Below are 23,523 nucleotides of genomic sequence, written 5' to 3'. Positions count from 1 at the left end.
GGCTGATTTCAGGTCAGTTTCTCAGGTGCCACAGGTTGAATTGTGATGAAATTTGGAGAAATGATTCCTAGCAGCCATTAATTTAAAAATGACACAATTTGATCCATGGGTAACAGAGTAAATACTAATATTAAAGACATGAATATTTCCACTCACAGACCCTGTATTTTGAATAAACTCTGGACTTAAAGGACTCTTTAACACTCCGCCCTGCTCCTGATTAAACATTTGACTGTTACTGATTGGGATTGTAGCCCAGTGCTCCGGTTGTTATCAGCTGTATACTTTGCATGGTTATAACACCGGTGTTCATCCATGTAAATCAGCTTTAAGTTAATAATGTAACCAGGAGCTTCTTCTTCTGCCACAATGTCCAAATCTAGAGGAACTCAGGGATCATTTTTTAGTCAAACCAGAGGGGCTGATGCAAGAATTAAATAAGCAACAGTACAACAGGTATTTGTCTAGTGTGTAGATTAAATGTGATTTTTGCTTTATTAGCTTCACCTAGCTTGTTTATGATGGCACCAAGTTGGAAAACAGCTTTTTAGGTTTTTGTGTCTCGTAAAGTTCTAAATGAAATAATACATACATAAGTCTTTTAATTAAAGGTGGCTTGCAATTTCAAATTCTAACTTATATATCTGGAGAACTGCGGTAAACTGCATTAATTTGAGCAAACTCCCAGATGATGCTATTTATTTTTGATTTATCTTATTCCTACTGTGTCAGTTTAAGACTTTTTAAAACATATTTAAGTTTATAAATTGATCTATTTGCTTTATTTCTAGTTGCAGAAAGTAACTGGGTAACATTTACTCAAGTACTTATTACTTTATTTGAATGTAACCACTATGTTATACACATTTTACCCAAAAGGCTTCACTTCAGAGGTAAATATTGTACTTTCACTACAGTTATTTCACACGGTTATTCTGTGCATTAAGACTTTACATCTTAATTTTAACTCAAACATAAAATATGTTGCTCTAAACCACAAGAGAAAATGATCTCAACTTGATCAACTTTAAAATACTGGTTAAGTTTAGGCATAAAAACGAACTTGGTATGGTTTAGGATAAGATCGTGATTTTGGCTAGCTTAGCAAAGAAACAAGAAGTATGATTTTTTTTTGTCGGGAGCTGAACACAGATAAGTTCCCTGATTGTTTGAACCATTCCCCCACCTCTACGCGCGTTCTTTGTCACTATTTATACATGTACTTAATAGATGTAATAATTACTACAGCCATTAAATGTCGCTTAACAAGAAGACGTCACTGTGGGTCGTAATAAGGTGTTTGCACAAACGACTTATGTGGTCGTTTTTTTCCACAGGAAGACTCAGAATGCTGCCAACACATAAATCATGTGTTATAGTTTACCTTCAGTACATTTTGCTTTTATGTATTTTCAATTCAAGACTTTTACTCGTAACAGAGTATTTTTGCACTGTGATATTCCTAGTTTTATTTGGCCTAAATCATCTATACCTTCTCCACCCTGTTCCTTCAAATCGGCAGGATATTTTAAAAAGACGAACATATACAATTGAGCCTTTTCATAAGTAAGGTTCATGAGGCTGAGGTTTGAGAATAAAAGAAGAAATATATTAAACTTGACTTGACTCTAGATGGAGCACTTCACCTCTGAGTCTTCTCCTGGATGGATGGACTGAGAGGGAGTGGTGGTGAAAACCTCAAACCACCTCCATCATCATCATCATCATCATCATCATCACTCTGATCTCAGGTCAGCACAGGCTCATTAATATTTTTAGTTTCATTCTGTTTCTGCTCGGATTCAGAACACTTCAGCTTCTGTCTTTGACGTCCGAGCTCTCGCCGGTAATCTGATGCCTTCACGTGCTGTCGGAAAAATCATAAATAAGGACTTGCAGCGCGCAGTGTGTTTTTTTTAAATAATATCCCATTGAAGATTTGTTTGGAGTGGGCCAGATACAGCCATGAATCATTTATGGTGAACATTATTTTATAGGTTAATGGCCTGTTATATGCTTTTTAAAATCACGTGTTTTATCAAAATATATTTTATCAAAATGAAAAGTGAAAAATCTTTTTCTTGTTCTTACTTCCTCTCTGCTCATGTTATTTCGTTTTATTCTCAATTTATTTGCTTTATCTGGTATTATTTATTTATGTAAGAAGTATTTTTAAGAAAAATAGACATGCAGTTTACTGTCATATGTGTCAAAGAAAAGCATTACATCTTCACATTTGAGAAGCTAGAGCCAAAAGTTTGCTTAAAATGTTTAACTGATGGTCGCAAATATATATTTATATTTTATTTATTTAATCTTATTGATTTTATTGCTTTTAGCTCCTCTGTGCTCACCGTCTGTGGTTGTGTTCTCATTTTTTTCCCTTTATCTGATTTCATTTGTTTTTGTAAAGCACTCTGGAACATTTTAGAGAAAGTGCTTTATAAATAAAGTTTATTTTATTGTTGTTATCGTTGCTGTTTTATTTATGTTATGTGCGTCCCTGAAAATGCTCGGAGCCGCATTTCCTCAAGACAAGCGAGGTGTACAAGCCGCGCTTGAACGCAGCATTTTTTTTTTTCTTCCTCCTCTTGCGCGTCTCGAAACAAAAACAAGCAGAGCGAGCTCGGTCACATGTAGAGCGACCAGCGGCAGCGGCAGAGCACCAACAACAACAAGCCGAAGAAGGAGGAAGCGGCAGGGCTCAGAGCTGTCGGTGTCCAGGAAGCAGTGACTCCCGCTCAGGACCCTCCACCCTTCTCATCCCTTAATCCCTCCCCCCTCCCTCCCGGTTCCAGTCGCCGCCGATCGGTGCGCTCCACATATGGTTCTCCTCCGGCACATCTCCATCGCCCTGACCGCCGCCGTGGCAGCCCTGGGCTCCGCTCTCTTCATCGCCCTGAACTACTTCTACAAGAGGCGAATATGGTCTCCACAGGCGGAGTACTGCACGATCAAAGAGGTGGGACAGCTCGTTTCTAATTTTAACATCATGTTTCTACTATTTTATAAATTCTATTTTCTACTCCCAAGTGTTTAAGTTGGACTGGAGAAGGTGCGTTTGGAGACTGACTGATGACTGACGGTGATGAAGATGATGAATGAGAGGAAGATGATTTTATTAAAGAATAAGAAGATGAGAATGGAGGGAGTGAGGATGAGGATGGTGCTGCTGTGTTAATAACCTGATGATGAAGATGAAGGCTTTGATTATGTGATGGTGATGAAGGTAGAGCTGATCAGAGAGGTGTGAATGGTGAGGATGATGATGATGATGATGAGGGTGCTTCTTAAATGACTGGTGATGAAGATGATGTCGGTGACGATGATGATGGTAAAACTGTTCAAAAAGGGAGGAAGATGTGATGATGATGATGCTGGTGAACATGGTTGATGGTGACGAGTTTGAAGAGGATGAAGATGTAGAAAATAATGGTAGTGATGATGATGATGATGATGATGAAGATGACGGCGATGATGGTTCTGATGATGAGGACGGTCGAATGACGAAGGTGAGGACGGTGACAGTGATGATAAAGATGAAAATATGAAAAAAATGACTGTGGTAGTTGTTGAAAAATTTTAAAAAATAATGGTGACAGTGGGGATGATGAAGATGACGGTGATGATGTCACTGATCTAGTTGATTGATGAGGATGAAGATGAGCTAAAAATGGTGACTGGTTATGAAAATGTAGTCATGATGATGATGAAATGATCAAAATGAAACCGGATGATGAAGCCGATGGTTTTGATGAACCATTGTTTCTGAAGACGGTTGCCAATCATGACAACAATGCTAGGGCTCGAACTTGCGATCATTTTCCCGATCAATCGTTCTGTGGATTAAAGGTCAGAAAATAGAGATGTCGTCAAACTGCTTTGTTCAATCGACTGAGAGTCCAGAACCCAAAGATGTTCAGTAGTAAGTTAGCATGTTAGCATGTTAGCTCTTCCTGTTGTCAGTGTGTTTCTGGATTAAATGTGTGAAATAAGGTCTGTGGTTTTAACACAAGCTCAAGACATTTTCATGTTTTATTCTCCGACATAAAATGGGTCAGTAAATCCCCCACTCCTGATGTCTGAAGCTTTTACGTGTCTTAAAAAAGGCGGTTGCTAACGAGTGTCTAAATGAGACTACAGAGGTTGTCGGGGACGTTAACATGAAAACCCATCTACTCACCAGTCCACCTTTACAGCCTCGTTGTGTTTCTACTCACGCTCTTTCAAACTCTCACTAACTTTCTAAGAAGAAAGGCTTTTGTAGAAGAGCTCAGAGCTAAATGAAATGACCAGTTGGAAGCTTAGTGGTGGAGACGTTGACGTCATGTGACCGTGGTGTAGTTGGTTTATAGCCTAACATTAGCTTCTTACTTCAAACATCAGAACAGTGGTGTTCATCTGTGAAGATTATCTGATCAACTAAACCTGAAGGATCAGAAACTTTAGTTGGTCACTGTTTAATTTCTGGAATAATCCAAAACACTAACTAACTAACTTCAGGGTTGGACTGCAGAAACACATCATCCCTGCACTACTGTATAATGTAACAAGGATCAACACACTGAAAAAAAGGGAGGTATCTTCGTCATCACCTGTAACTGAGATAACTGAGAAAGAAAGGAGCTGCTGCACTGTGCAGGAATCCGAGACAGAAACATGGGCAGTGTTGTAAAGACCCGATCCTGGATATGATTAAAACCAGGACAAGACTCCAAACAGATTGCAAATCAAAACTTTGCTTGATAAACGATTTGACAAATAACCATCATCCAAATAGTTTCGATACATTTTCTGCCAGTTGACTCAGCAATCAGTCGACTCTAATTACTGCTGCTGCTGAGAGGAAACAGAAAAAGAGGAAGAAGATGATGGTGTTGATTTTATGTCTTTCCAAAATCTGAAAATGACCAGATGTTGTATCTCAGTTGCACATCGAGTGAAGCCTCAGTTTTCCTGCAGACAGACACAGAAATGAAGCAGCCTGGTGACTTAATGAATGATTCTTCACTGGAGCACTACTGCAGACTGAATCTCTTAATAAAATCTATTTGCATGTCTCTAATCTTGTTTCCTGGATTCAATCAGCGGCAGCCTGTAATAGGCTTAGCCTCCTTTATCTGGCTCAGCCCATCTTTGGAGGATAATATTGTCAGTGTCTGCCGGCGGCGGCTCGCTATCCGCAGAGGGGACGTAAATGTTTTCATCCCCAGGAGCCAAAGTCTACCAAGATACAGTACACTGTTAATCACACATCTTCAGCTTTGGAAAAAACAGTGACAATAACAGCGTGTTTTTGACCTCGGGGGAGTTTTCAGCGGGTGGGAGGGCTGCACGTGCTCATTTATGCAGCAACAAACAATCACTGAAACAGCAGAGAGGAAGACTCAGCTGCTGGATAAATTGTACAGGAAGCTGCAGGCCAGAGTCAAGCTGACAGAAAATGTCCTGAATTTTCTGAGTCCATTTAGATGTTTGGCCTTAACTGTTATTTCTGCAGATGCATACACTATGTCAGCAGTATGGCAGGCGTTATACCGGACCATTGTGGTGAAGAGGGAGCAGACAGTCCACACTCCAACCCTAAGCTGTGGTCATGAGCTTTGGGAAAGATTTAGATCTTGAGTGCAACAAGCGGCCAAAATGAATTTCCTCCAAAAGGTAGTTGACCTGTTTTTTATGGACAGGGTAAGGAGCTCAGACGTCTGGAAGGAGGTCAGAGTAGGTTCAGAACCACTTTTCCTCCACGTGGAGAAGAACCAGCTGAGGTGGTTTGGGCATCTGATCAGGATTCCTCCAGGGTATCTTCCATTGGAGGTTTTCCAGGCACGTCCAACCGGCTGGAGACCCTGCGGTAGACCCAGGACATGCTGGAGAGACTACATATCTCACTTGGTCTAGGAACAACATGGGGTCCCCCAGGAGGAAGAGGGGTGTCTGGAACCTTGGTTAACCTGCTGCTACTGAGACCTGACCCTGGATAAAATGGATGGATGGACGGACATGTATAAATGTAGACGATGTGCTGGATGTACTTACTGGAGAGACTATATATCAGATTCAGCCCGGGAACTCTACAGGGTCCCCCAAGAGGAAGTTGAAAACACTGATGGGGAGAAGGATGTTTGGGACCTTGGTTAACCTGCTACTACCGCAAACCTGATTCACATAATCATTAGAAAACTGAGTTGTTTGAAGGGAAAGGAACTCAGGAAGAAGTAGATGTGTTAGAGAGAGACAGAGGGTATAAAGAAAATAGAAAGAAAGAAATGACAGCGTTTAATCGCAGAGGAACTCCTGGAACATGAGGGACTGATGATATGTGACAGTATTATAGGATCACAGTTTCCTTCACTTCTTCCTCCACCCAATAAAACACAGCTTTTCTATTCACCGCTGCAGGTGAGCTGGCTTTAGTGCGTCCATGTGATAAAGCCCTTGTGTTGCTGTGTCCTTGAGCAACACGTTAAATCCCTGTCAGATCCAGCAGTGCAGATCCAGCAGCCGGAGCCAGGCTGCTTCTTTTTTTTCTCCCTCCCCGTGGAGCAGAAAAACAATAGAAATCCATCGAGTATCACCGTGTCTTTATGAGAAATGTCTGAAGTGGCAGGAGTGAGTTTAAGATCTAAATGAAAAAGTCTGTGAAGATTTGAGCTGACAAACGGAGCAGGAGATAAATGGCCTTGTGCTCTGACTTGATTTAAAATGTCAGATGTATTTATTAATCAAAAAGGATAATCGGGGGGTGTTTTGTCGGGTCAAAAAGCTTTACATCATCATCTCCTGTGTGGGCCAGAGAAGGTCCAATCAGACGACCAGAGCAGAGAGCAAACGTTGTATGCCAGAATTGATCATCATGCACAAAGTCCGTGCTGATAGAGCTGCAAACAAGCAGCATGGAGCTCTGCAGCCTCAGCAGCTAACAGCGAGGCTTCAGCACTGTCAGGGTTTGAGGTTTGTCTCCCAGTGGGCTGCACAAGCCAGAAATTCATAGAGGGAAGCTGCTGAACTGTCAAAGCAGCCGTGTTTATCTGCTGCTGCCGTTTACCCCGCGACACCAGCCAGTGATTACTGCAAGAAACATGTCAGACAGAATTAAATTCATCACCAAAACATCTTAAATTCATCCTCTGATCTCCTTTTGACACAATTACAGGGTAGCTGTGGTTGAGTTTTATCTGTCGAGGAATCAAATTAGAGACGATTCTGAAGGTATAATTTTGAAAATGAGATAAATTCATCTCTGAGGCTCGATTTCATCAACAAGGAGAAGTTAAGTGTGATTTATTTTTTAAATAAGGAAGCTGAAATTGATGCATCGCTTACAGCTCTACAAAGGGCTGATATGAATTGCTAATTAACCTCGACAGTACCCACGGCTGCACGTCTGCACATGGCATGAATAAAGACCAACCTTGTGTGACTTTTAAAAGGGGAGATGACTGACGTGGGCGGGATCTCAGCGGGACTGTGGCGTCCTGGTGTCTCTCAGGCGCCACAGAGAGCAGGAGCACTGAGGTTTGAATCCACCTCTCTAACCTTTACCGAGTGTCAGTCTTTCTAAAGACGAGCCTCTGTAGCCTCTCTCAAATCTGGTTCAGAGATACAGTGATAAAGAGCAGGGTTATCATGACGCTGCTCTGAGATGAGGCTTTATTAAAGTGCAATATCAGGAGTTTTATCTCTAGAGGTTTGCAGGCAGCTGATTCATATTCCTGAACATTATGAAATGTCTTTCATTCACCCAGGGTCAAAGTCCCTCAAGTCTGCTGCATTCAGTTTGATACATAATGACAATCCAGTCTGCAGACAATGACAAAGATGCTTGCTGCTTGCTAATCTGTGAAAAGCACCAGCATTCGGTTAAGTACAGCTCGGACTGCAACAAATGATTTCCTTCATTAATTATTAATACATTGTTTAATCATTCAATCTACTCTACTTGCCCATCACAGTGCTCCAGAGCCTGAAGGTTACGTTCACAAAATGTCCAATAAACCTGAAGATGTTCAATTTAAAATAATATAAAATAGAGAAAACTAGAACATGTTGCATTTCAGAAGCTGGAACCAGAGACTGTTTGACATTTTTGCTTGATGAATCACTTGTAAATGACAGTCATCATAATAGTTGCGGATTAATTGATTCATAGTTTCAGCAACAAATGAAACCAAGCTCTTTTCTCTCGTCTCATATTGGAGTGGCAGTTCTGAAATGTATTGTTCCAGATGTTATGACATGAAAATTGGAGATGAAAGGGAGTGGCAGGAAATCTAAAAGACTATGATCTGTCAGAACTAGTTTGCCTAAAAGTGACATTAGTGTTTGTACCTGATCCAAATTCCACACTTCTAACTCCAGACTGTCACAGAGGGAGGAGGTTGATGTGATATTGTTCAAATATGCAGATAATAGCCGTCATTTTCAGATGGCCTATCAGGGAAAAGATAAATGAAAAAGAGAGCGCTAGAGAGAGAAGTACAATATCTGTTTTTTTTTCTCACAGTTGTGAAGTGGGTGTGACGGTCAGATCATCGGTTTCAGAAAGTTACACAGTAATATAGTCAGACATATCTAAAAAAAAATGAATGTCACAAAACAATTCGGTTGTTTTTCTTAGCTCAAGAAGATACATGGTGTTTCTATTTTAACAAGATGAAAACAGACACAACGTCACGATTCATCCTCAAGGATCAAGAATGTCTGTAGCAAATTTCGTGACGATTGATCCAATAGTTTAAGAAATATTTCAGTATGAAACAAAAATGATAATGTCATGATGGCACCAGAGGAGGTCAAGGGAATCGCTAAAGTTGCTAAAATTTATCCCTTAGGGACCTCGATTATTTATGGGAAATTTTGTGGCAATTTTCACCATTTGTCAAGTCAGTGAGTGATGCTAGAGAAAAATGTCAGCAAAAGAGGATGACCTAAAGAATAAGTCTGGTAATTTTGAAACAGTCATTAGGATTCATCCCCTGGGGTCCATGAATGTCCAATGTACAAAATTTCTTAGCGGTTGATTTAATAGTTGAGATGTTTCAGTTTCAACCAGAGGTGGACCAACAGAGCAAAATTTGGCTTAAAAAAAATACCCCCACCCACCCATCCAAACCGACAGGAATATTATCTGGTCTCTTTGTGACTTATCTTTGGACTCTTGACTTCCGCTATTGTTAATCAATGCTGAACTCAAATAATGTCAAAATACCTGTCTACATACTGTGCATTAGTTTACTTTTGGTCTTGGTCCCTTTGTTCCTTTACAGCTCCAGAAAACAATCATATTTAAGACAATACTGACGTTCCAAATTGGTGCAAACCTCGTTAATTCTCTTGTGACTGCTGCCTGGTTCAACATCTGGTGGAAAGACTCAAATCAGAAGAGTAGAGGTGGTTCAGATTAATAAATATGGCTTTGAATGAAAGGTTTAACAGTCACATAAGGGTGTAATGTTTTGGTGTCAACATACTTAAGTTGGAGGATCTGAAGACTCCCAACATGGCTTTTAGAGGGTGTACTGGGTTCAGACAATCTCTACTGTGCTCAGATTCAGAAGTGGTTGGATATGTGCACCACAGCATTTACACTGTTATCTTTACTCTATTTGTAAACCTAAGGCAAATCAGCCATTCTTCCATGCCCCCACTCTTCCTCAAACTGAGCAAATAACCTCATTCACTGTTGAATTAATTATATGTGTTTAATTTTCGCCTCAAGTCTACATCTCTGTGCTCTGCCTCCCCGCAGGAGGAGGAGGAGCGTGGGAAGCGCCAGGTCCTGGTCCTCGGTCTGGACGGGGCCGGGAAGAGCAGCATGTTGCAGGGCTTGACCCCCGGGGAACCGGCGGCTAAGAGAGGCCGATGCCGGCCCACCCGCGGCTTCAACTTCATGAGCCTCAACGCCCCCGCGTGTCAGCTGGATTTCCTTGAGAGTAAGACTCCCTTTATCCATCGAAATCAAACACTGCAGGCTCTGTGTGGAGTCTATGACAAATGGAAAGAATTTTTTACCCTTTTTGTTCAGTACAGTTAACCACTTGTTTCATTTAACTCGCATGGGAACACACAAATCCACAGAAAGGCCTGAAAAAGTTTGGAAAATGTGATTTTCTATCAAGATAAGCTTGAGAAACTGCAGATTGTGACTTTTGAATTGGAGTCAGTGATATGAACATGCTAATGACTAATGCCAATATTAGCATTATAACCTACTGTTATAATGATACTTTCCATTTCTGAGTTCCTAGTTCAACTGGAACGCCCCCTGAAGTCGGATTTCCAACTCAGAAAGTTGGAGCAACCCCCACATAAGAATTCAAGATGACTGCTACATTTAACATTTGTGCCTTTGTATGTGTTCCATTGAACAAAGTCATTCTGTTTTCCAACTTAATGTCTGACACAAACCAGCCACTGAATGCCTCGCTGTAGAGACGGAAGAAGAAGTAGGTAAGGTACCAATCTGAGGAGCAATTGTGAAATAAATTGTTGCTTTTATGGGGCGTCAACCTCGGTAATGCTTGTCTTGACCCCACCGGTCTGTGGAGAGCAACAGGCAAGGATGTTTTTTTGATGACGCACATCAAACATGGCCTTTTAAAGTACTGCTGAGGCCAAAGTTAAGCGATGGACAAGAGGTTCTAGATAAAAAGCAGAATCACCAGAGTCGTTAAGGTTCCTCCGCTGCGGAACCTTGAATGTCTGCACCAAATTTCATTAAAATCAATCAAATAGTTGTGAAAATAATTCACTCTGGACCAAGATATTGGGCTGTTGTTGCCATCCAGAACAAAAAAATCTGTGCTTAAAGCTAAAAATCTGTGATGAATATGAATGAAGAGTCTGGCTGTTTTTCAGAAACTGATCCAGACTTAACTTGTTTTCTTCCTGTCTCTTCCCTGAAAGCTTGCTGCATCCATCACTGCCAATACACAGGCAATCTCTGGAACTCGCTGTTTTGTCCTCATTTGTTCAGTGATCGAGGGAAACTTCCTGCAGTTTCTGTTCAGTATCAAGGTACCGAACTAGTTACAGGAGAACGTTAGAAATTCTAACTGTGACCTTTCTTCATGCAAAAAAAGAACAAATCAAACCACGCAGGAGAGGCAGTCCAGTGAGATTGTGTTATATTTACAAACACATAAATTGTCTGAATTAGTATTCCACTGGAAGCACACAGCGCTGCACTAAAAATAACATAAACGACACTGCTTTTCACTCAGCTGGTCTAAACTGCAGTCGTCCTCAGAATGAGTCTCTGTGGATGTACTCCTGTCACGTTCTGCGTCTTGATTTATTCACGATCTGAACTCAGAAATTGGAGGGTGCCAAGAATCCTTTTCTCATTTCTGAAAGTAAAGAGGAACACATGCCACCGCCCACTCAGTCAGAATATTTCAGCGGGCGCCGGTACATTAAACGTTGGAGTCTTTGTCTCTGTGACACTGATGCACAGAAATGTTGACAGCTCCGTGCACACTTAGACACATCAGAGGGTATTCGGTCCACAGGGACCGACGAGTCCTTTTTGTGGAGGCCATCAGGGGAAATCCAGCTAAAAAGCCTTTTAACTCTGCAGGAAAAGATGCAGATCAGATTTAGGCTTTGAACAGCCGAGATTTGAATTTGTGTGAAAGGGAAGTGCAACTCAGTATCAGGAAGAAGTTCCTAATATAATATACAAACTGTGCATGTGACTGAGGGCCTGCGTGCTCAGCTTTCCTCTTTAGTAAACACGCAAGTGTTAACACAGCATCTACTCGGTTGCTTTCTTCTTGATTAGAGGAACTCCGTCAGCTCATGAGCTCACGAACTGACATCTGGCATGGACACCATTATAAGGAGCAGATCAGTTTCAACTTAGTTTTATGTTCCTGTGAATTAAAAAGTTGAGCGTAGTTTACAGTAAACAGGATCCTCTTGACAGTGACAGCCTCAAATATTTTTTTTTAACAGAGAAAAACTGAGGGAAAATGGAAATGAGCTGCTGATTATACACCAGTATGCAGGTGTAAAAACATAATAAATTCACTTTTTTCTTTTACAAAACGAGCCCCAAGTATCCACCTTAGTGGTGGAATGGTGGAAAGACGAGACAACAATAAGTTGTTTACAGAACTATTTCTGCTTTTATTGTTTAACTTGAGTCTTCTTGATTTCTGAATGAATGAAATTATCCCTCAATGACACTGCTGAGGCTGAGGATTTATTTGAAACCGAATGCCCAGGGTCCCTTAAACACAATGTATAACTATACTATTTTTTATGAAAATAGTAAAAACTGATTTGGGGTTCAGTTTTATCTGATGTACAACATTCAAGTGCTTTAGCATAGACATTGCACATTCAGCCATTGTAAACAAGCAACAAGCAACCAAATGAGAAACAAAACGAGAACGAGGACGTTACAGCTGCAAGAACTGAATTCAGAAGCTTCATTGGGCAGTCAATGCAGCCTGTAAGGTTGTTAGTGCATCAGCGATTTGATTTAAATGACGCAACTCTTTCGTCCTTCACAACATCACACTGTCGGACAGGTTAGTCTCGATAGCAGTATCAGTAAGCTCAGAGCTCACTGATTTTCGAGCTTTGTGAAATTTGGAACCGGGTCTGTACAGTGACAACACCACACTTAAACATGTAGTAAACATAGTCCTTCTTAAGCATGCTCCATTGTGTGCAGCTCTGGACTCACAGTAAGGACAGTGACGTCCGATTTCTGTGCTGCAAATGTGACTAAACTCCCCGTCAGCCTCACACCTCCACCACCACCAGCCGGTACACTTCACAGCAGGCAGGAGGCATCCTTTAATTCACGCTGGCTGCATCTGACAGAAGATCACGACAGAAACCACAACTCGTAGGATAGGGTGATATTTTTTTCCAACCTTTCTGTGCAGCCTCAAAGACTACCTGCTACCACTGACCTATACAAACTGTACAGATGCTCTCTCATCTCTGTAGTCCATGCCGAGGACGGATCTATAGAGAGTGCAGTGGAAAGCCACTTGGAAATCATGTGAAGCTGCAGATTTGTTAATTGGATGTTGTTTAGATGAAGAAAGCTGAGTTTACTACAGTGTTTTTACTTTGACATGAAGGCTACCAAGATTTAAATCCCAGTGGATGCAAAGAAGAGAACAGCTTGGTCATTTTTTGAAGCCAGTGTCATGACCACTTCGAGGGGCCATTTCAAATAAAGAGACAGACAGACATGGATGCCAGTAAAGGCCAGTGGTGTAAGTGAGTGGATACTGGTGAAAACAAAATGATAAAAGAACCAGGCAAAGTGCAAGAGGAGAGAGTCTCTCTGAGAGAGCTGAAGTGGCAGCAGTGATTGGGAGGACTGGGCCCAGGTGCTCCCAGGAGAGAAAACAACCAAACCAGACCAGAGTCCAAACAGTCTGTGGAAATACTGCATTTAAACCAAGCATGGAGCACCAAGGAGCTAAAGCACAATCAAAAAATGGGGAAGCAGATCTCAAACTAACACTGGAGTGCCTCTGGATGTGCATCTTGGGATTCAGCGTATTTTGAGATTAAAGTTAAATTTTGTTGAACTTTGGCTGCAGCAGCTACGACCTCTGCAGCTGCAACCTGCACTGAAAATCAGTGAGGTTATTTTTGCTTTGAGGACTACGATATGCACACACATTCACACCCATATGACTCAGAGTCTGCTGTGTGAGCAGACGTGGGTGTATATCTAATAAGGCAGCCTGTAGAGTAGCAGGTCCGTCCTGCTGAGACGCCTCGGACTGTAAAACACAAGCTGCTCGTACCTCTGAGTGTCAGGTCCGGCCCCTCTGTACTGCATCACGTAAACAGGTATTTATTGCTGCCACATCACATCAGCTAAAGGTACATCACTACCCAGTTTCCTAGCAACATTCTCCATTAAGTCCAGCACTAATGAATTCTTGCTGCGCTGTGTGAATTTGGAGGCGGCGAGGACCTGAAGTCAGACCCGCTCGGTGTTGTGAGCAGTGATTCGTTCGGCCTGCTGGTCATTTCAGCTGCAGGTCAGCTCCTCTGCACAGCGGGATCGTGGGATGTGAAAGCCTCAAGTTACTGTGAAACTTTCCTTCCTCTGAAGCTGGAAACTGATTTTTTTTTTTTTAACAAATCTGTCCTGTGAGTGTGTGTAGGGTGAATTTCTGGGTTCAGCAATCAGTCAAGTCAGGTGACTCAAACAAGCTGCACCATCCTCCCACCAGCTCTTACATCTGACTCCTCCATCTAATTTAAACACAGTGGGTTTGTAAGCAAACAACTCAAGGATTCATGTGCACAAAGTCAGTTATTTTTCCAGAAGGCCAAAGTGAAATCAAGTATGAAGGTGAATCAAATGCACCCTCAGTTCTAATCCAGAAATCTGAGAAAAGAAAAGCAAATAAAGAACCTGGTCTAAGACATGAAGAAAAATCAAAAACACCCTAATATTAATCAAGTTCCTCTGAAAATAAAGAATAATCTGAGCTGCTGAGATTTAGAGGGAAAAGAAAAAACAGTAAAGAAAAGAAAAATAAAGTTTTAAGAAAGACAAGGAAAAAAAAATATGTCAAACCCATAAAAAGAAGAAGGAGCTGCACAGTTATATTTTCCTCAGAGCTTCGCTGACATATCATGTCTGGAGGCAACAAGACGGAAGAAATGAACCAAACCAATTTCCCTCAGCAGCGAAACCAGGATATAAATAATGGCTAAGTGCCGTCTTAGCCTATTTCATCCCTCAGTGAAAACTAGATTAGCGATTTCATTCGGTCTGGTGCACATCTGAAATTAATCTGTGGCCAATTTGTTTAAAGGAGGAATGCCAGCAGCTTATCTAATTCAGCTTATCACTCCGTCTGTTTATGTATTTTTTTGAAAGGCTTCCTTTGAAAGCCGTCTTCTTTTACCATAGCACAAAGGATACCGACTGAAAACATCTGCCAGTCATCTGAAATGTCCTTGAATGAGGCGATCAGTCAGGGCTGTGAGGCTGTTTTTCTCCAGTCGACCTTGCAGCAACAGTTTCTTTGTGTAGATCAATAAAAGGACATGACGTCAGATCCTGTTTATCTCTCAGTGCACTGGTTGTTTTTGCTGGTTTAGTATTACATAATGAAACTGATACTCTGGTAAACAGACGCCTAGGGGGTTTTATAGTTAAATAACGTGCCACTCCTTTGTTACTACAGCCTTATTTAATAATGGAAATTCCCAGTGAAAATATTATGACATTAAAGTTGTATATTTCATGCTGCATTACGTCAGAAGTATAGACAACTTCAAAACAAATACGCACTACACCTGAAGAACACCTGAGTTAATGTTAGATTTTCATGTAAACACTAGAACATTCTTTAAAAAAACACTCGAATTTAACTGTTCGAGAAAAACGTAACATTAAGCATCACTGTGAATGGAACTATCTTGGACTAACCCTTGTCATTACTAGCCATTGTTAGCGATACTAGTTAATAACAACACTATGTGGTATTTTGCACATACAAACAGCGTAGCAACATGTCCACGGATAAATCTTATCAATGATATGTGTAAGACTGACTTAATGTGAAACTAATAAGACAGAACGAACTGCTACAAACTGTAAAATTAGCAGAGTGTCAACTGCTATTGATGTGAGTAGCAGCCATCTTGAATTCTTATGTCAGGGTTGGTGGGGTTTCTCCGACTTTCCGAGTTGGAAATCAGACTTATGGAGCGTTCCAGTTAGAAACTGCTGGCTAGGAACTCAGAATTTCCAAATTCCAAGTACAACGTTACCCCCTGGTGTTTCCAAGTGGTATTGCACCATTGTCGCAAATAAGGGAAAGTTTCACCACTGTCTATTTTAGGAAGATAACGCTAGGAAGTGTGTTATTTGTTTAAATTATCAAACGGATAATTAATCATTTATTTGTTTCTGGCTGTTAGTGTTAGCAATATGGCTACTTTTCAAAACAAGAAGCAAGTGATTCAGCTTCTATATTTGTTTGTGCAGTTCACTTGTTCTTTATATGGAAAGTGACACAAATAATTGAGTGAAAAAAAAACAAAGAAATTTTAAAAAAGTTGTTGTCGGATAATATGTTTTGGAAAGTTGTGAAAAATGGAAACGTGTGGGAAAATGAATCAGGAATAGGAATTAAGAATCACAAAAATGTCCATGTTAAGTGGTTATGAATGTTTTCTCTGCTGCAGTTGGTGGCGGGGAGGACCTGCGGAGGTACTGGTCTGACTACCTGAGGAAGACTCATGTTCTGGTGTATGTGGTGGACTCCTCTGACAGGAACCGCCTCCCGTTGGCGAAGGCTGAACTGCACCGCCTCCTGAGGGTGGAGCCCCAGCTACCGGTGGTCGTTCTCGGAAACAAGCAGGTAAACGTGATTATTACCACCTTTTAAAGGAAAGGCCCAGGTTCAAAAATACCAGAGTTATCCTTTAACATACAATGTTTTTTTGGGGAACCAATGGCTGAATGAACAATAGAACAATACATCCAAAATCTAAAACTCTATAGCATGGGAAAATGTTAAATATACATCCAGTAATTTGTAGTTAAGGAGATAAAACTCACCAAAATACTGGATTTGGTCCTTTCAGCACTTCCTGTGGATGAATTGGAAGCACAATACTGGTGAAAATAGAAAAGGAGTAAACCATAACAGTAAATTTTTCCTGCAAAGTCAATAGTCACCTAAAGGCTGGTAGACTGGTATTCTGATAAAACCTGAGGTCTAACGCTGATAAATTATGTTCAATTAGGCTAAAATCCTCAAGTAAACGCAGACAAAAAAAGAGATGGATGTGTTGGTTATGTCATTCCCTCTTCATTTATCCAGCAGAGATGATCCATCAGACTTCCTGAAATAAACATTTCTACATTTCCTCTTTGGCTCATATTTCTTCACCCTGCGCGGGAGTTGTGAAATTATACATGACCCTTCAAGGGAAAAGCAGGAATATTTGTCACATGTGCTGTCAGCGCGCTGCAGCTTTCTTCCTCTCAGTACTGTGGGGTTGCTCAAAATTATTAGCAAGAAAAGAATCTGAGATAAAATCTCATTGCACTTCAGTTCAAGCTCACATCAGTATATCTTGGTTAAACCATCCAAATCGAGAGGCGTCTTAAACCACTACAGGTCTGAAATTAACATGCTCTTTCCTCCCTTCTTTCATCTTTGGAATTAAGAAGGAAACCTGGGACATCAAACAGGATATCTCCCACAGAGATGAAAGAAAGGCTTGTGCATTTTTAAACCTATTTCCTTCTGATATGATATGATAAAGGAGCCTGTCTCTCAGGTTCCACTGGTTAGCTTTGAAATGAAAACATCAATCTGCTCAACACAAATTCAAAATGTTCCTGGAGGCATGGTTTTGTTGATTTGCAAAACGTGTAGACATCTTGGTTAAGACTGGACTCAATCTAGTTAAATAATGAACATTTATTAGACATAAGTTATGTAAAACTGCTATTTATCTACACATATCCAAAGCAGATGTTTCTCATATTTTGGAATACTGGAAAACAATGTTTTCTGTCCAAAATGTGCCAAAATATGGCTAATTATATGGCTTCTGTTTGTTATACTGTGGTCAGTTGGCTCCCAGCCAAACATTGTATTTTTCAGCTGGAGTGGTTTAAGCATTGTAAAAATAAATCCATGCACTCAAAACTCTTTTAAGAATTAGATGAGTCCTGAATTCCCAAAAGCAAAAATAAAAAATATCATAAAGAAAGGACAGCACTTCAATTTGGCAAGTAGTTTTCAAAGCAGTGAAATAGATTGTCAAACTGTGTCCAAACTTTTTACAATTTTTCAACAGATTGAGCCTTTTTAAAAAAAAACAAACAAAAAAAAACTACAACCAACCCCTGCTGTGCAAATGAGGTCAGGTACAATAAAAGAAATAATGTCTTCCGTAGGAGGAGCTCTTTTTGACAGTGATACCTCGCTCTCACCCACCACTACTTTGTTCTCTGCCTCGGCACTCGCTCTGTTTAAACAGTACAAAGGATGTTTCCAGCAGAACCTGTGAGTTGGAAAAGACGTGGTGCAAAGAAACGAGGCGGACGTCTATAGACTCTAGCCTGGGTTGAATGGTTTGTGTAGGAGGCCGGCATTAAATTCACTGTCTTCACATATGAGTTTTGCTCGGGACTGAGACATCCACCGTTTGAAAGTGTGACATGTAGTTATTTGCGGTGACACATTGTGATGTATTATGTAAATCAATGATAGTTTTATTCTTACTTTGAAAGTCGAGCTACCTTCATCAGGTAGAATACATTAGTTGTTAATGTCAGACATAAAGCTAATGGCTAAAGCTACTATGACAAGTTTGTACAACTGTGCAAAACGTCTGCACAAGATTGCAACATGTACAATTTATCTCAGGGCCACTTTGAAGCATCATCTATTGAGCATCTGAGTTTAGTGAAAGCCTTGATGAAGTAAAACTGACGTAGGTGAGATGTTGCTTGAAGATCATTTCCATTTAGCAAAAAGTTTCTCTGCATTCTGCTTGGTTATTTTTACAGTTAAATATTTAAAGTTGCAGTTGATTTCTGTCATATATTATTCTTAATAAAACGTCACTACAGGCACAGTTTGCAAAATATTTTGGTTTGTTTTTTCTTGCTGGTTTTTATCTGGTTTCACGCTCTTCACAGGATAAGCCCAATGCCGTCAGTGTGTCAGAGCTACATGAAGCCTTGTCTCTGGGCTCCGTGACCGAGGACAGGAAGCTGTTCCTCTTGGCTGCCCAGCTGGGTTCGGATGGAGCCCTGAGGAACTCCTGCCGGGGCCTGGACACCTTCCAGGACCTCCTGCTCCAGCTCGTCTAATCTCATCTCCCCCCACAGAGCAGAAGAGGAGGAGACGGAGGGACGGAAACAAAGGGATGGCTTACGGACATCCTCCTCCTCCTCCTCTTCCTTTTCCTTATGTAAGCTCGGGGTTATTTGAGGCAGAGGAGGAGGAGATGATGAAGGCTTCTGAGACTGAGGCAGAGGATTTTTTTTTACTGAAGAAGAGGAGATTGAGAAGTTAGCAAAGCCTTCCATTACCTCCTCATTTTCCTCATCCTTTTCAAACTTTATCAGCTGGTTTTAGAAAAAAGTGTCCTCCTCCTCCTCCTCCTCCTCCTCTTTCAGCTCATTTTTCATTTTTTCTTCATATCGTCTTACTCACCAGGGAAGAGGAGGTGCGGAGTGAGGAGGACGAGGACAGGAGGTGGGACAGATGATAAGGGTTTATTCTCAGATCTGTGACTCAGAACCACAAAGGTCACCTCCTGCCAATGACTCAGACTTGAGTGTTAACCTGTTACAGGTTTATTTAAGCATGTAGATTACACTGTGTATAAAACGTGAACTGGAACATGTCGAGTTTGTAGAAGCGTACACAGATTTTGTTTGGGTCGCTGTTTTCTGAAAGCCCTTTCGTGTGAGATCAGAGAAGTCAGCAGAGCAGAAGAGGCAACGTTTGGAGGTTGCCAGGTTGGATGCCCTCGGGACTGAAACTGCACCAGCTCTGTGAATTCATTGACAGGGTTTAATAGATACTCGCAACTTTGACACGGAGGCTTTTCTGAGATCTAGGAGGAATTTTTGTGAGGGAATTTAAAGGGACCCCCTGACATTTTGAAAGGCAGAGTGTTATTTTTCTTCTCACAACTCTCGTCGGGTTTCCACACTTTGATGACTTTCTTCACAACACAGCTTGAGAGCATTTTAAGATTCTTTGTTTGAAATCCATTCCCTCTTTGGTTATGTGTTTAGTTGTAAAAACACTACACAAATTACAGCCAACAACCTACCTACTTTCCCAGTATCAGCGAATGTTGAATGTGTTAAAATAAAAATGTTTTCCCAGATTACATTTAGCATTTAGGCCCACAAGGAGGAAACCTTCCTCGAGTCACTTGCCAAAGCTCATCTTTTTTTTTTACCCACCGAGCATTGTGTGTTTTACTGCTAACATATGGACACGACTATTGGTTCAGCCAATAATAAATTACATTTGACAGTAATCAAACCAAATCTGAAGCTGAAGATGAACTTTACAAAATATCCCAAAAAATAATCAGTGCCATTCTGCTGCTTTCCTTGTAATGAGAAAGAGAGGAAATGGTTGTAGTTTCAATCTTTAAAAGAATGAAGAAAGACAAAGTTTGACGCCAGCGGATGCTAACGTTACTTAGCTAACCTAGCTAAGTTTAGCACCTGCTAGTAAAAGCTGGTACCCCTGATATAAGCTATGGGTTTTACAGTATGTTTTTTGCTATGAGCCCTCATTTTCATGTCTCGGTTGTCTGTCCTTTTCTGTGCTTCCCAAAAGTAGTGAAAGTAGCTAGATATACTCATTTATTTTCACCTAGCTTTAGCTAGCTAAGACCAGCTTTATTTGCCTTAGCTGGGCAGCACAGTAAAGGACTGACAAACAAAACATGAAGATTGTTTCTGGATCCAACTTCTCCGAGGCTCCTGTTTTCAAGATGTCGCTTGTTATGAGTCCTCATCTTTGTGTTTTGGTTGTTGGTCCTTTTCTTTGTTGCCCAGCTAGGGCGAATAAAGGTGGCCTTAGCTAGCTATCTTTGCCCTGCTAATGTGAAAATAGATGACCATAGCTAGCTGTTTTCGCTGCTAGGACTGACAACTGAAACACAAAGATGTGGGTTCATAGGAAGAAACACCCTGTAAAACCCACAGCTTATATCAGGGGTACCTGCTTTTACCAGCAGGTCCTAACTGGTGCCAATGTTAGCTAGGTGAGCTGGCTAACATTAGCAACCGCTGGCACCAAATTTTCTATTTGTTTAAAAATGGAAACTTATCAACTGCAACCATTTCCTCCTCTCTTTCTCATCACAAGGAAAGTGGTAGAATAACACTGAGTAATTTTTTGGACTCAGATCTGTTCAGATAATATGGAACACAGCTGCTGCGACATCTTGAAAACAACAGAACCTCGGCGAAGTTGGACCCAGAGACAGTATTTTCATCGGTTGTGACGTCAGACTCAACAAGCAGATTGGTTCCTATTTAAGATTTAGAAGCAGCGCACAAATATATAAAGCTAGATGATGATACTGATTTGACACTAGCTTAAAGCAAACATTATTCAAACAGTAGGGAATAGTGCATTTATTGGGACTATTTTCAGCAGTAGATTAATCCACATTAGTGTTCCAGTGAGTATTTGGGGCAACAGGAGTGTGTGTGTGGGACTGGGTCAAAATAAACTATGGTGTCAATTAATCAGATTAGTTTTGGTCTTTTTGTGGGGCATGTTAACAATGGGAAAAATTTTGATTATCAGCTTTATCCTTTTTGTTCATTGTTGAGGCAGAAGAAAAACAACAAGGATGTCAGAGTATTTAGTGAAAACAGCATCTAACATCGGTCCAATTTATCACCCCATCTCTCTGAGCATAATTAGGATTTCAGATCCTTTAAAGCCCACACACACTCCCAGTCCTGTTTGCTCCACAGTTAGATCACTGTGTAAATTACACTTAGACGAGGATTAATATCGAGTAAAACACGCACTCTTGAATGTAGAAGTGCTGCTGTGACTACTGAGTATTTGACTTTAAAGCTACTTGTACAGATAAACTGGAATTAGCTAGATGCTGTTTTTTTTATGCTGTATGTGTGCAGCAATGTCTGCTCATGACGCACAATTTGTAATGAATGTGAAGTTTTATTCCTTTTGATGTTGTGTAGCTCTGCAGAAATGTTTTCGCAGTAAGCAAGATTTTAGTGGATTGCTGTATGTACACTGTTTTTATTGCCAATGACTTGCTTTCTTGTTTTCTTGTGGTTGTGTAAAGGGACCTGTTAGATATGAATCCATGCATGTCTTCATGTTTTTGTTGTTCTCTTTTAAGACTTGAGCTGCAGTTTCTTAAACAGCAAGCATCAATCGGATTAAGTCTCCCTGTGTTTTTCTTGAAAAAATCATTTGTCATTTTGATGTGAAAATCTCATTGAGATTAAAATGAAACAGACATCACAGACAGGCCTCTCATTCTGCTCTAATAATAAGTGATAATAATAATAAGTAATAATGTGCAAATTAGTATTTTAAACAACATTAAATGATTGTTAGCGTTTAAAAAAAACACAACTCTAATGGGGTTTTTTGCTCATGAGAGGCTGAAAACACTGAGCATGTTTTATTTAGAGTAACATAACTTTATTATATACATTATATTATTTATTATTTTAAATATTATATATTTATTCATATATTAGGCAGAGACAAGCTGAGAAAAGTGATGTGCGATATCAACACTTGAGTGTATCAGTAGCAGTAGGTAATATTTGTAGTAGTGGTATTTGGTTATTATTTTCAGTTATTTACATATATACTAAAACGGCACAAAAACAAGTACTTTACATGGGAAAAATGTATTATAGCTTTATTTCTTACATTTGTATTTGTGCGTATAAATAGTGAATCAACCAGAGCATTAAGATCTATCTACTGGAAAAACAGGTACTGGGAGAGGACCTGCCCATAAACACAGTTATGTACTCAACCTATGTGCACAAAATGTACTCAAACAAGTTGGATTATCTCACACCACCAAAAACAACATGGGTGGATCTATAAAATGCCCCTAACCGCAAGCTGTCTTGCTCAGCATTGTAAAACAAGTCGAGGCCCTCCCCTCCGTGCGTCCGCTGACTGAGCAAGTCAATGCAAACAACATGCACAAAGATAAAAATCTATAGCCTCTATAGCTGCCTGACCTTGTTTTGTCAGGCAAAGGTCCACAGCTGATAGAACAGGAAGCATGAAAACTCACAGCCTGTACAGGAAAGCTTGCATCTACTAAGAATTCAAATTAAATAAAAGATTGTTACATAACGATATGTTACATAACGTTAAGAGAAACCCATTAAACTTGAATTCTGGATATTGACACGCTTCAGCAGTCACCTCAGGCCTTAGCTTATGATTCTGGAGATAAAGACGTTCAACTGAAGCTTTTACTGTGTTTTCCTGATGTCAACAGACGATAAGATTTTGTCCTGCAAAATTATCACCACTCCAAGAAAGAAATTAGAAACTATGAATTCAATCATTAAGGAATTATTAAGACAAACAGTGTGTCTCCAGTCAAATACCTAAAGTTACTACACCTAATTCTTGTTTTGTTTTTTTTTGTTTTTTTTAAATCAAGTAATTTAGCCTTATTTACATTGCTGGACCTGATTAACTAATTTTGTTCCCCTGTCAACATGTTGAAGAACAATGAAACGAACCTTGAACTCTCCGAAAATGACGATTGCAACATGCAACTGCGATTGTCGTCCAACAAAATACACGCGACTATTTAGTTTGTTAATGAATGTTAGCATGTCTTTATGCTAATATTTAGCATTTAGCACAAAGTACAGGAGTGGCTGATTTGGACATTATTTTTTGAAGGAATTTCCGGACTAAAACAAAAAAGGGCAGGTTTAACCTTTTGATGAAAAGTCAGGGGATTAAAGGTCATGGATTTGTTCACTGG

The 23,523-nt window shown here is 40.3% G+C and overlaps 1 protein-coding gene and 1 long non-coding RNA gene across 2 annotated transcripts; one reads left to right on the top strand and one right to left on the bottom strand.

Annotated features, from left to right (window-relative positions):
- The first annotated feature begins 2,602 nt into the window (after positions 1–2,602).
- arl10 (ADP-ribosylation factor-like 10) lies at positions 2,603–21,928 on the top strand. Its single transcript, XM_018679663.2, has 4 exons — positions 2,603–2,962; positions 9,752–9,935; positions 16,192–16,367; positions 18,668–21,928. Exons 1-4 carry the CDS (start codon positions 2,825–2,827, stop codon positions 18,839–18,841), a joined length of 672 nt encoding a protein of 223 aa, XP_018535179.1. The 5' UTR covers positions 2,603–2,824; the 3' UTR covers positions 18,842–21,928.
- Positions 9,873–18,659, bottom strand: LOC127143710 (uncharacterized). The gene is made up of 3 exons (XR_007815309.1): positions 16,568–18,659; positions 16,233–16,352; positions 9,873–9,987 (listed from the first exon to the last, which is right to left on the bottom strand). It is a non-coding gene; the product is annotated as an uncharacterized LOC127143710 (long non-coding RNA).
- Positions 21,929–23,523: the final 1,595 nt, after the last annotated feature.

This window comes from Lates calcarifer, linkage group LG20, assembly GCF_001640805.2.
Source record: "Lates calcarifer isolate ASB-BC8 linkage group LG20, TLL_Latcal_v3, whole genome shotgun sequence".
NCBI lineage: Eukaryota > Metazoa > Chordata > Actinopteri > Centropomidae > Lates > Lates calcarifer.
The sequence above is the reverse complement of the archived record's forward strand: the minus strand, read 5'-3'. Positions and strand labels throughout refer to the sequence as shown.

Bases quoted from the DNA above. Each gene is read 5' to 3' on its own strand.
- arl10 (XM_018679663.2), top strand. From the start codon at position 2,825: ATGGTTCTCCTCCGGCACATCTCCATCGCCCTGACCGCCGCCGTGGCA. The intron at 9,936-16,191 runs GTAAGACTCCCT...TCTCTGCTGCAG, and splicing joins TCAGCTGGATTTCCTTGAGA to TTGGTGGCGGGGAGGACCTG. The intron at 16,368-18,667 runs GTAAACGTGATT...CGCTCTTCACAG, and splicing joins TCGTTCTCGGAAACAAGCAG to GATAAGCCCAATGCCGTCAG.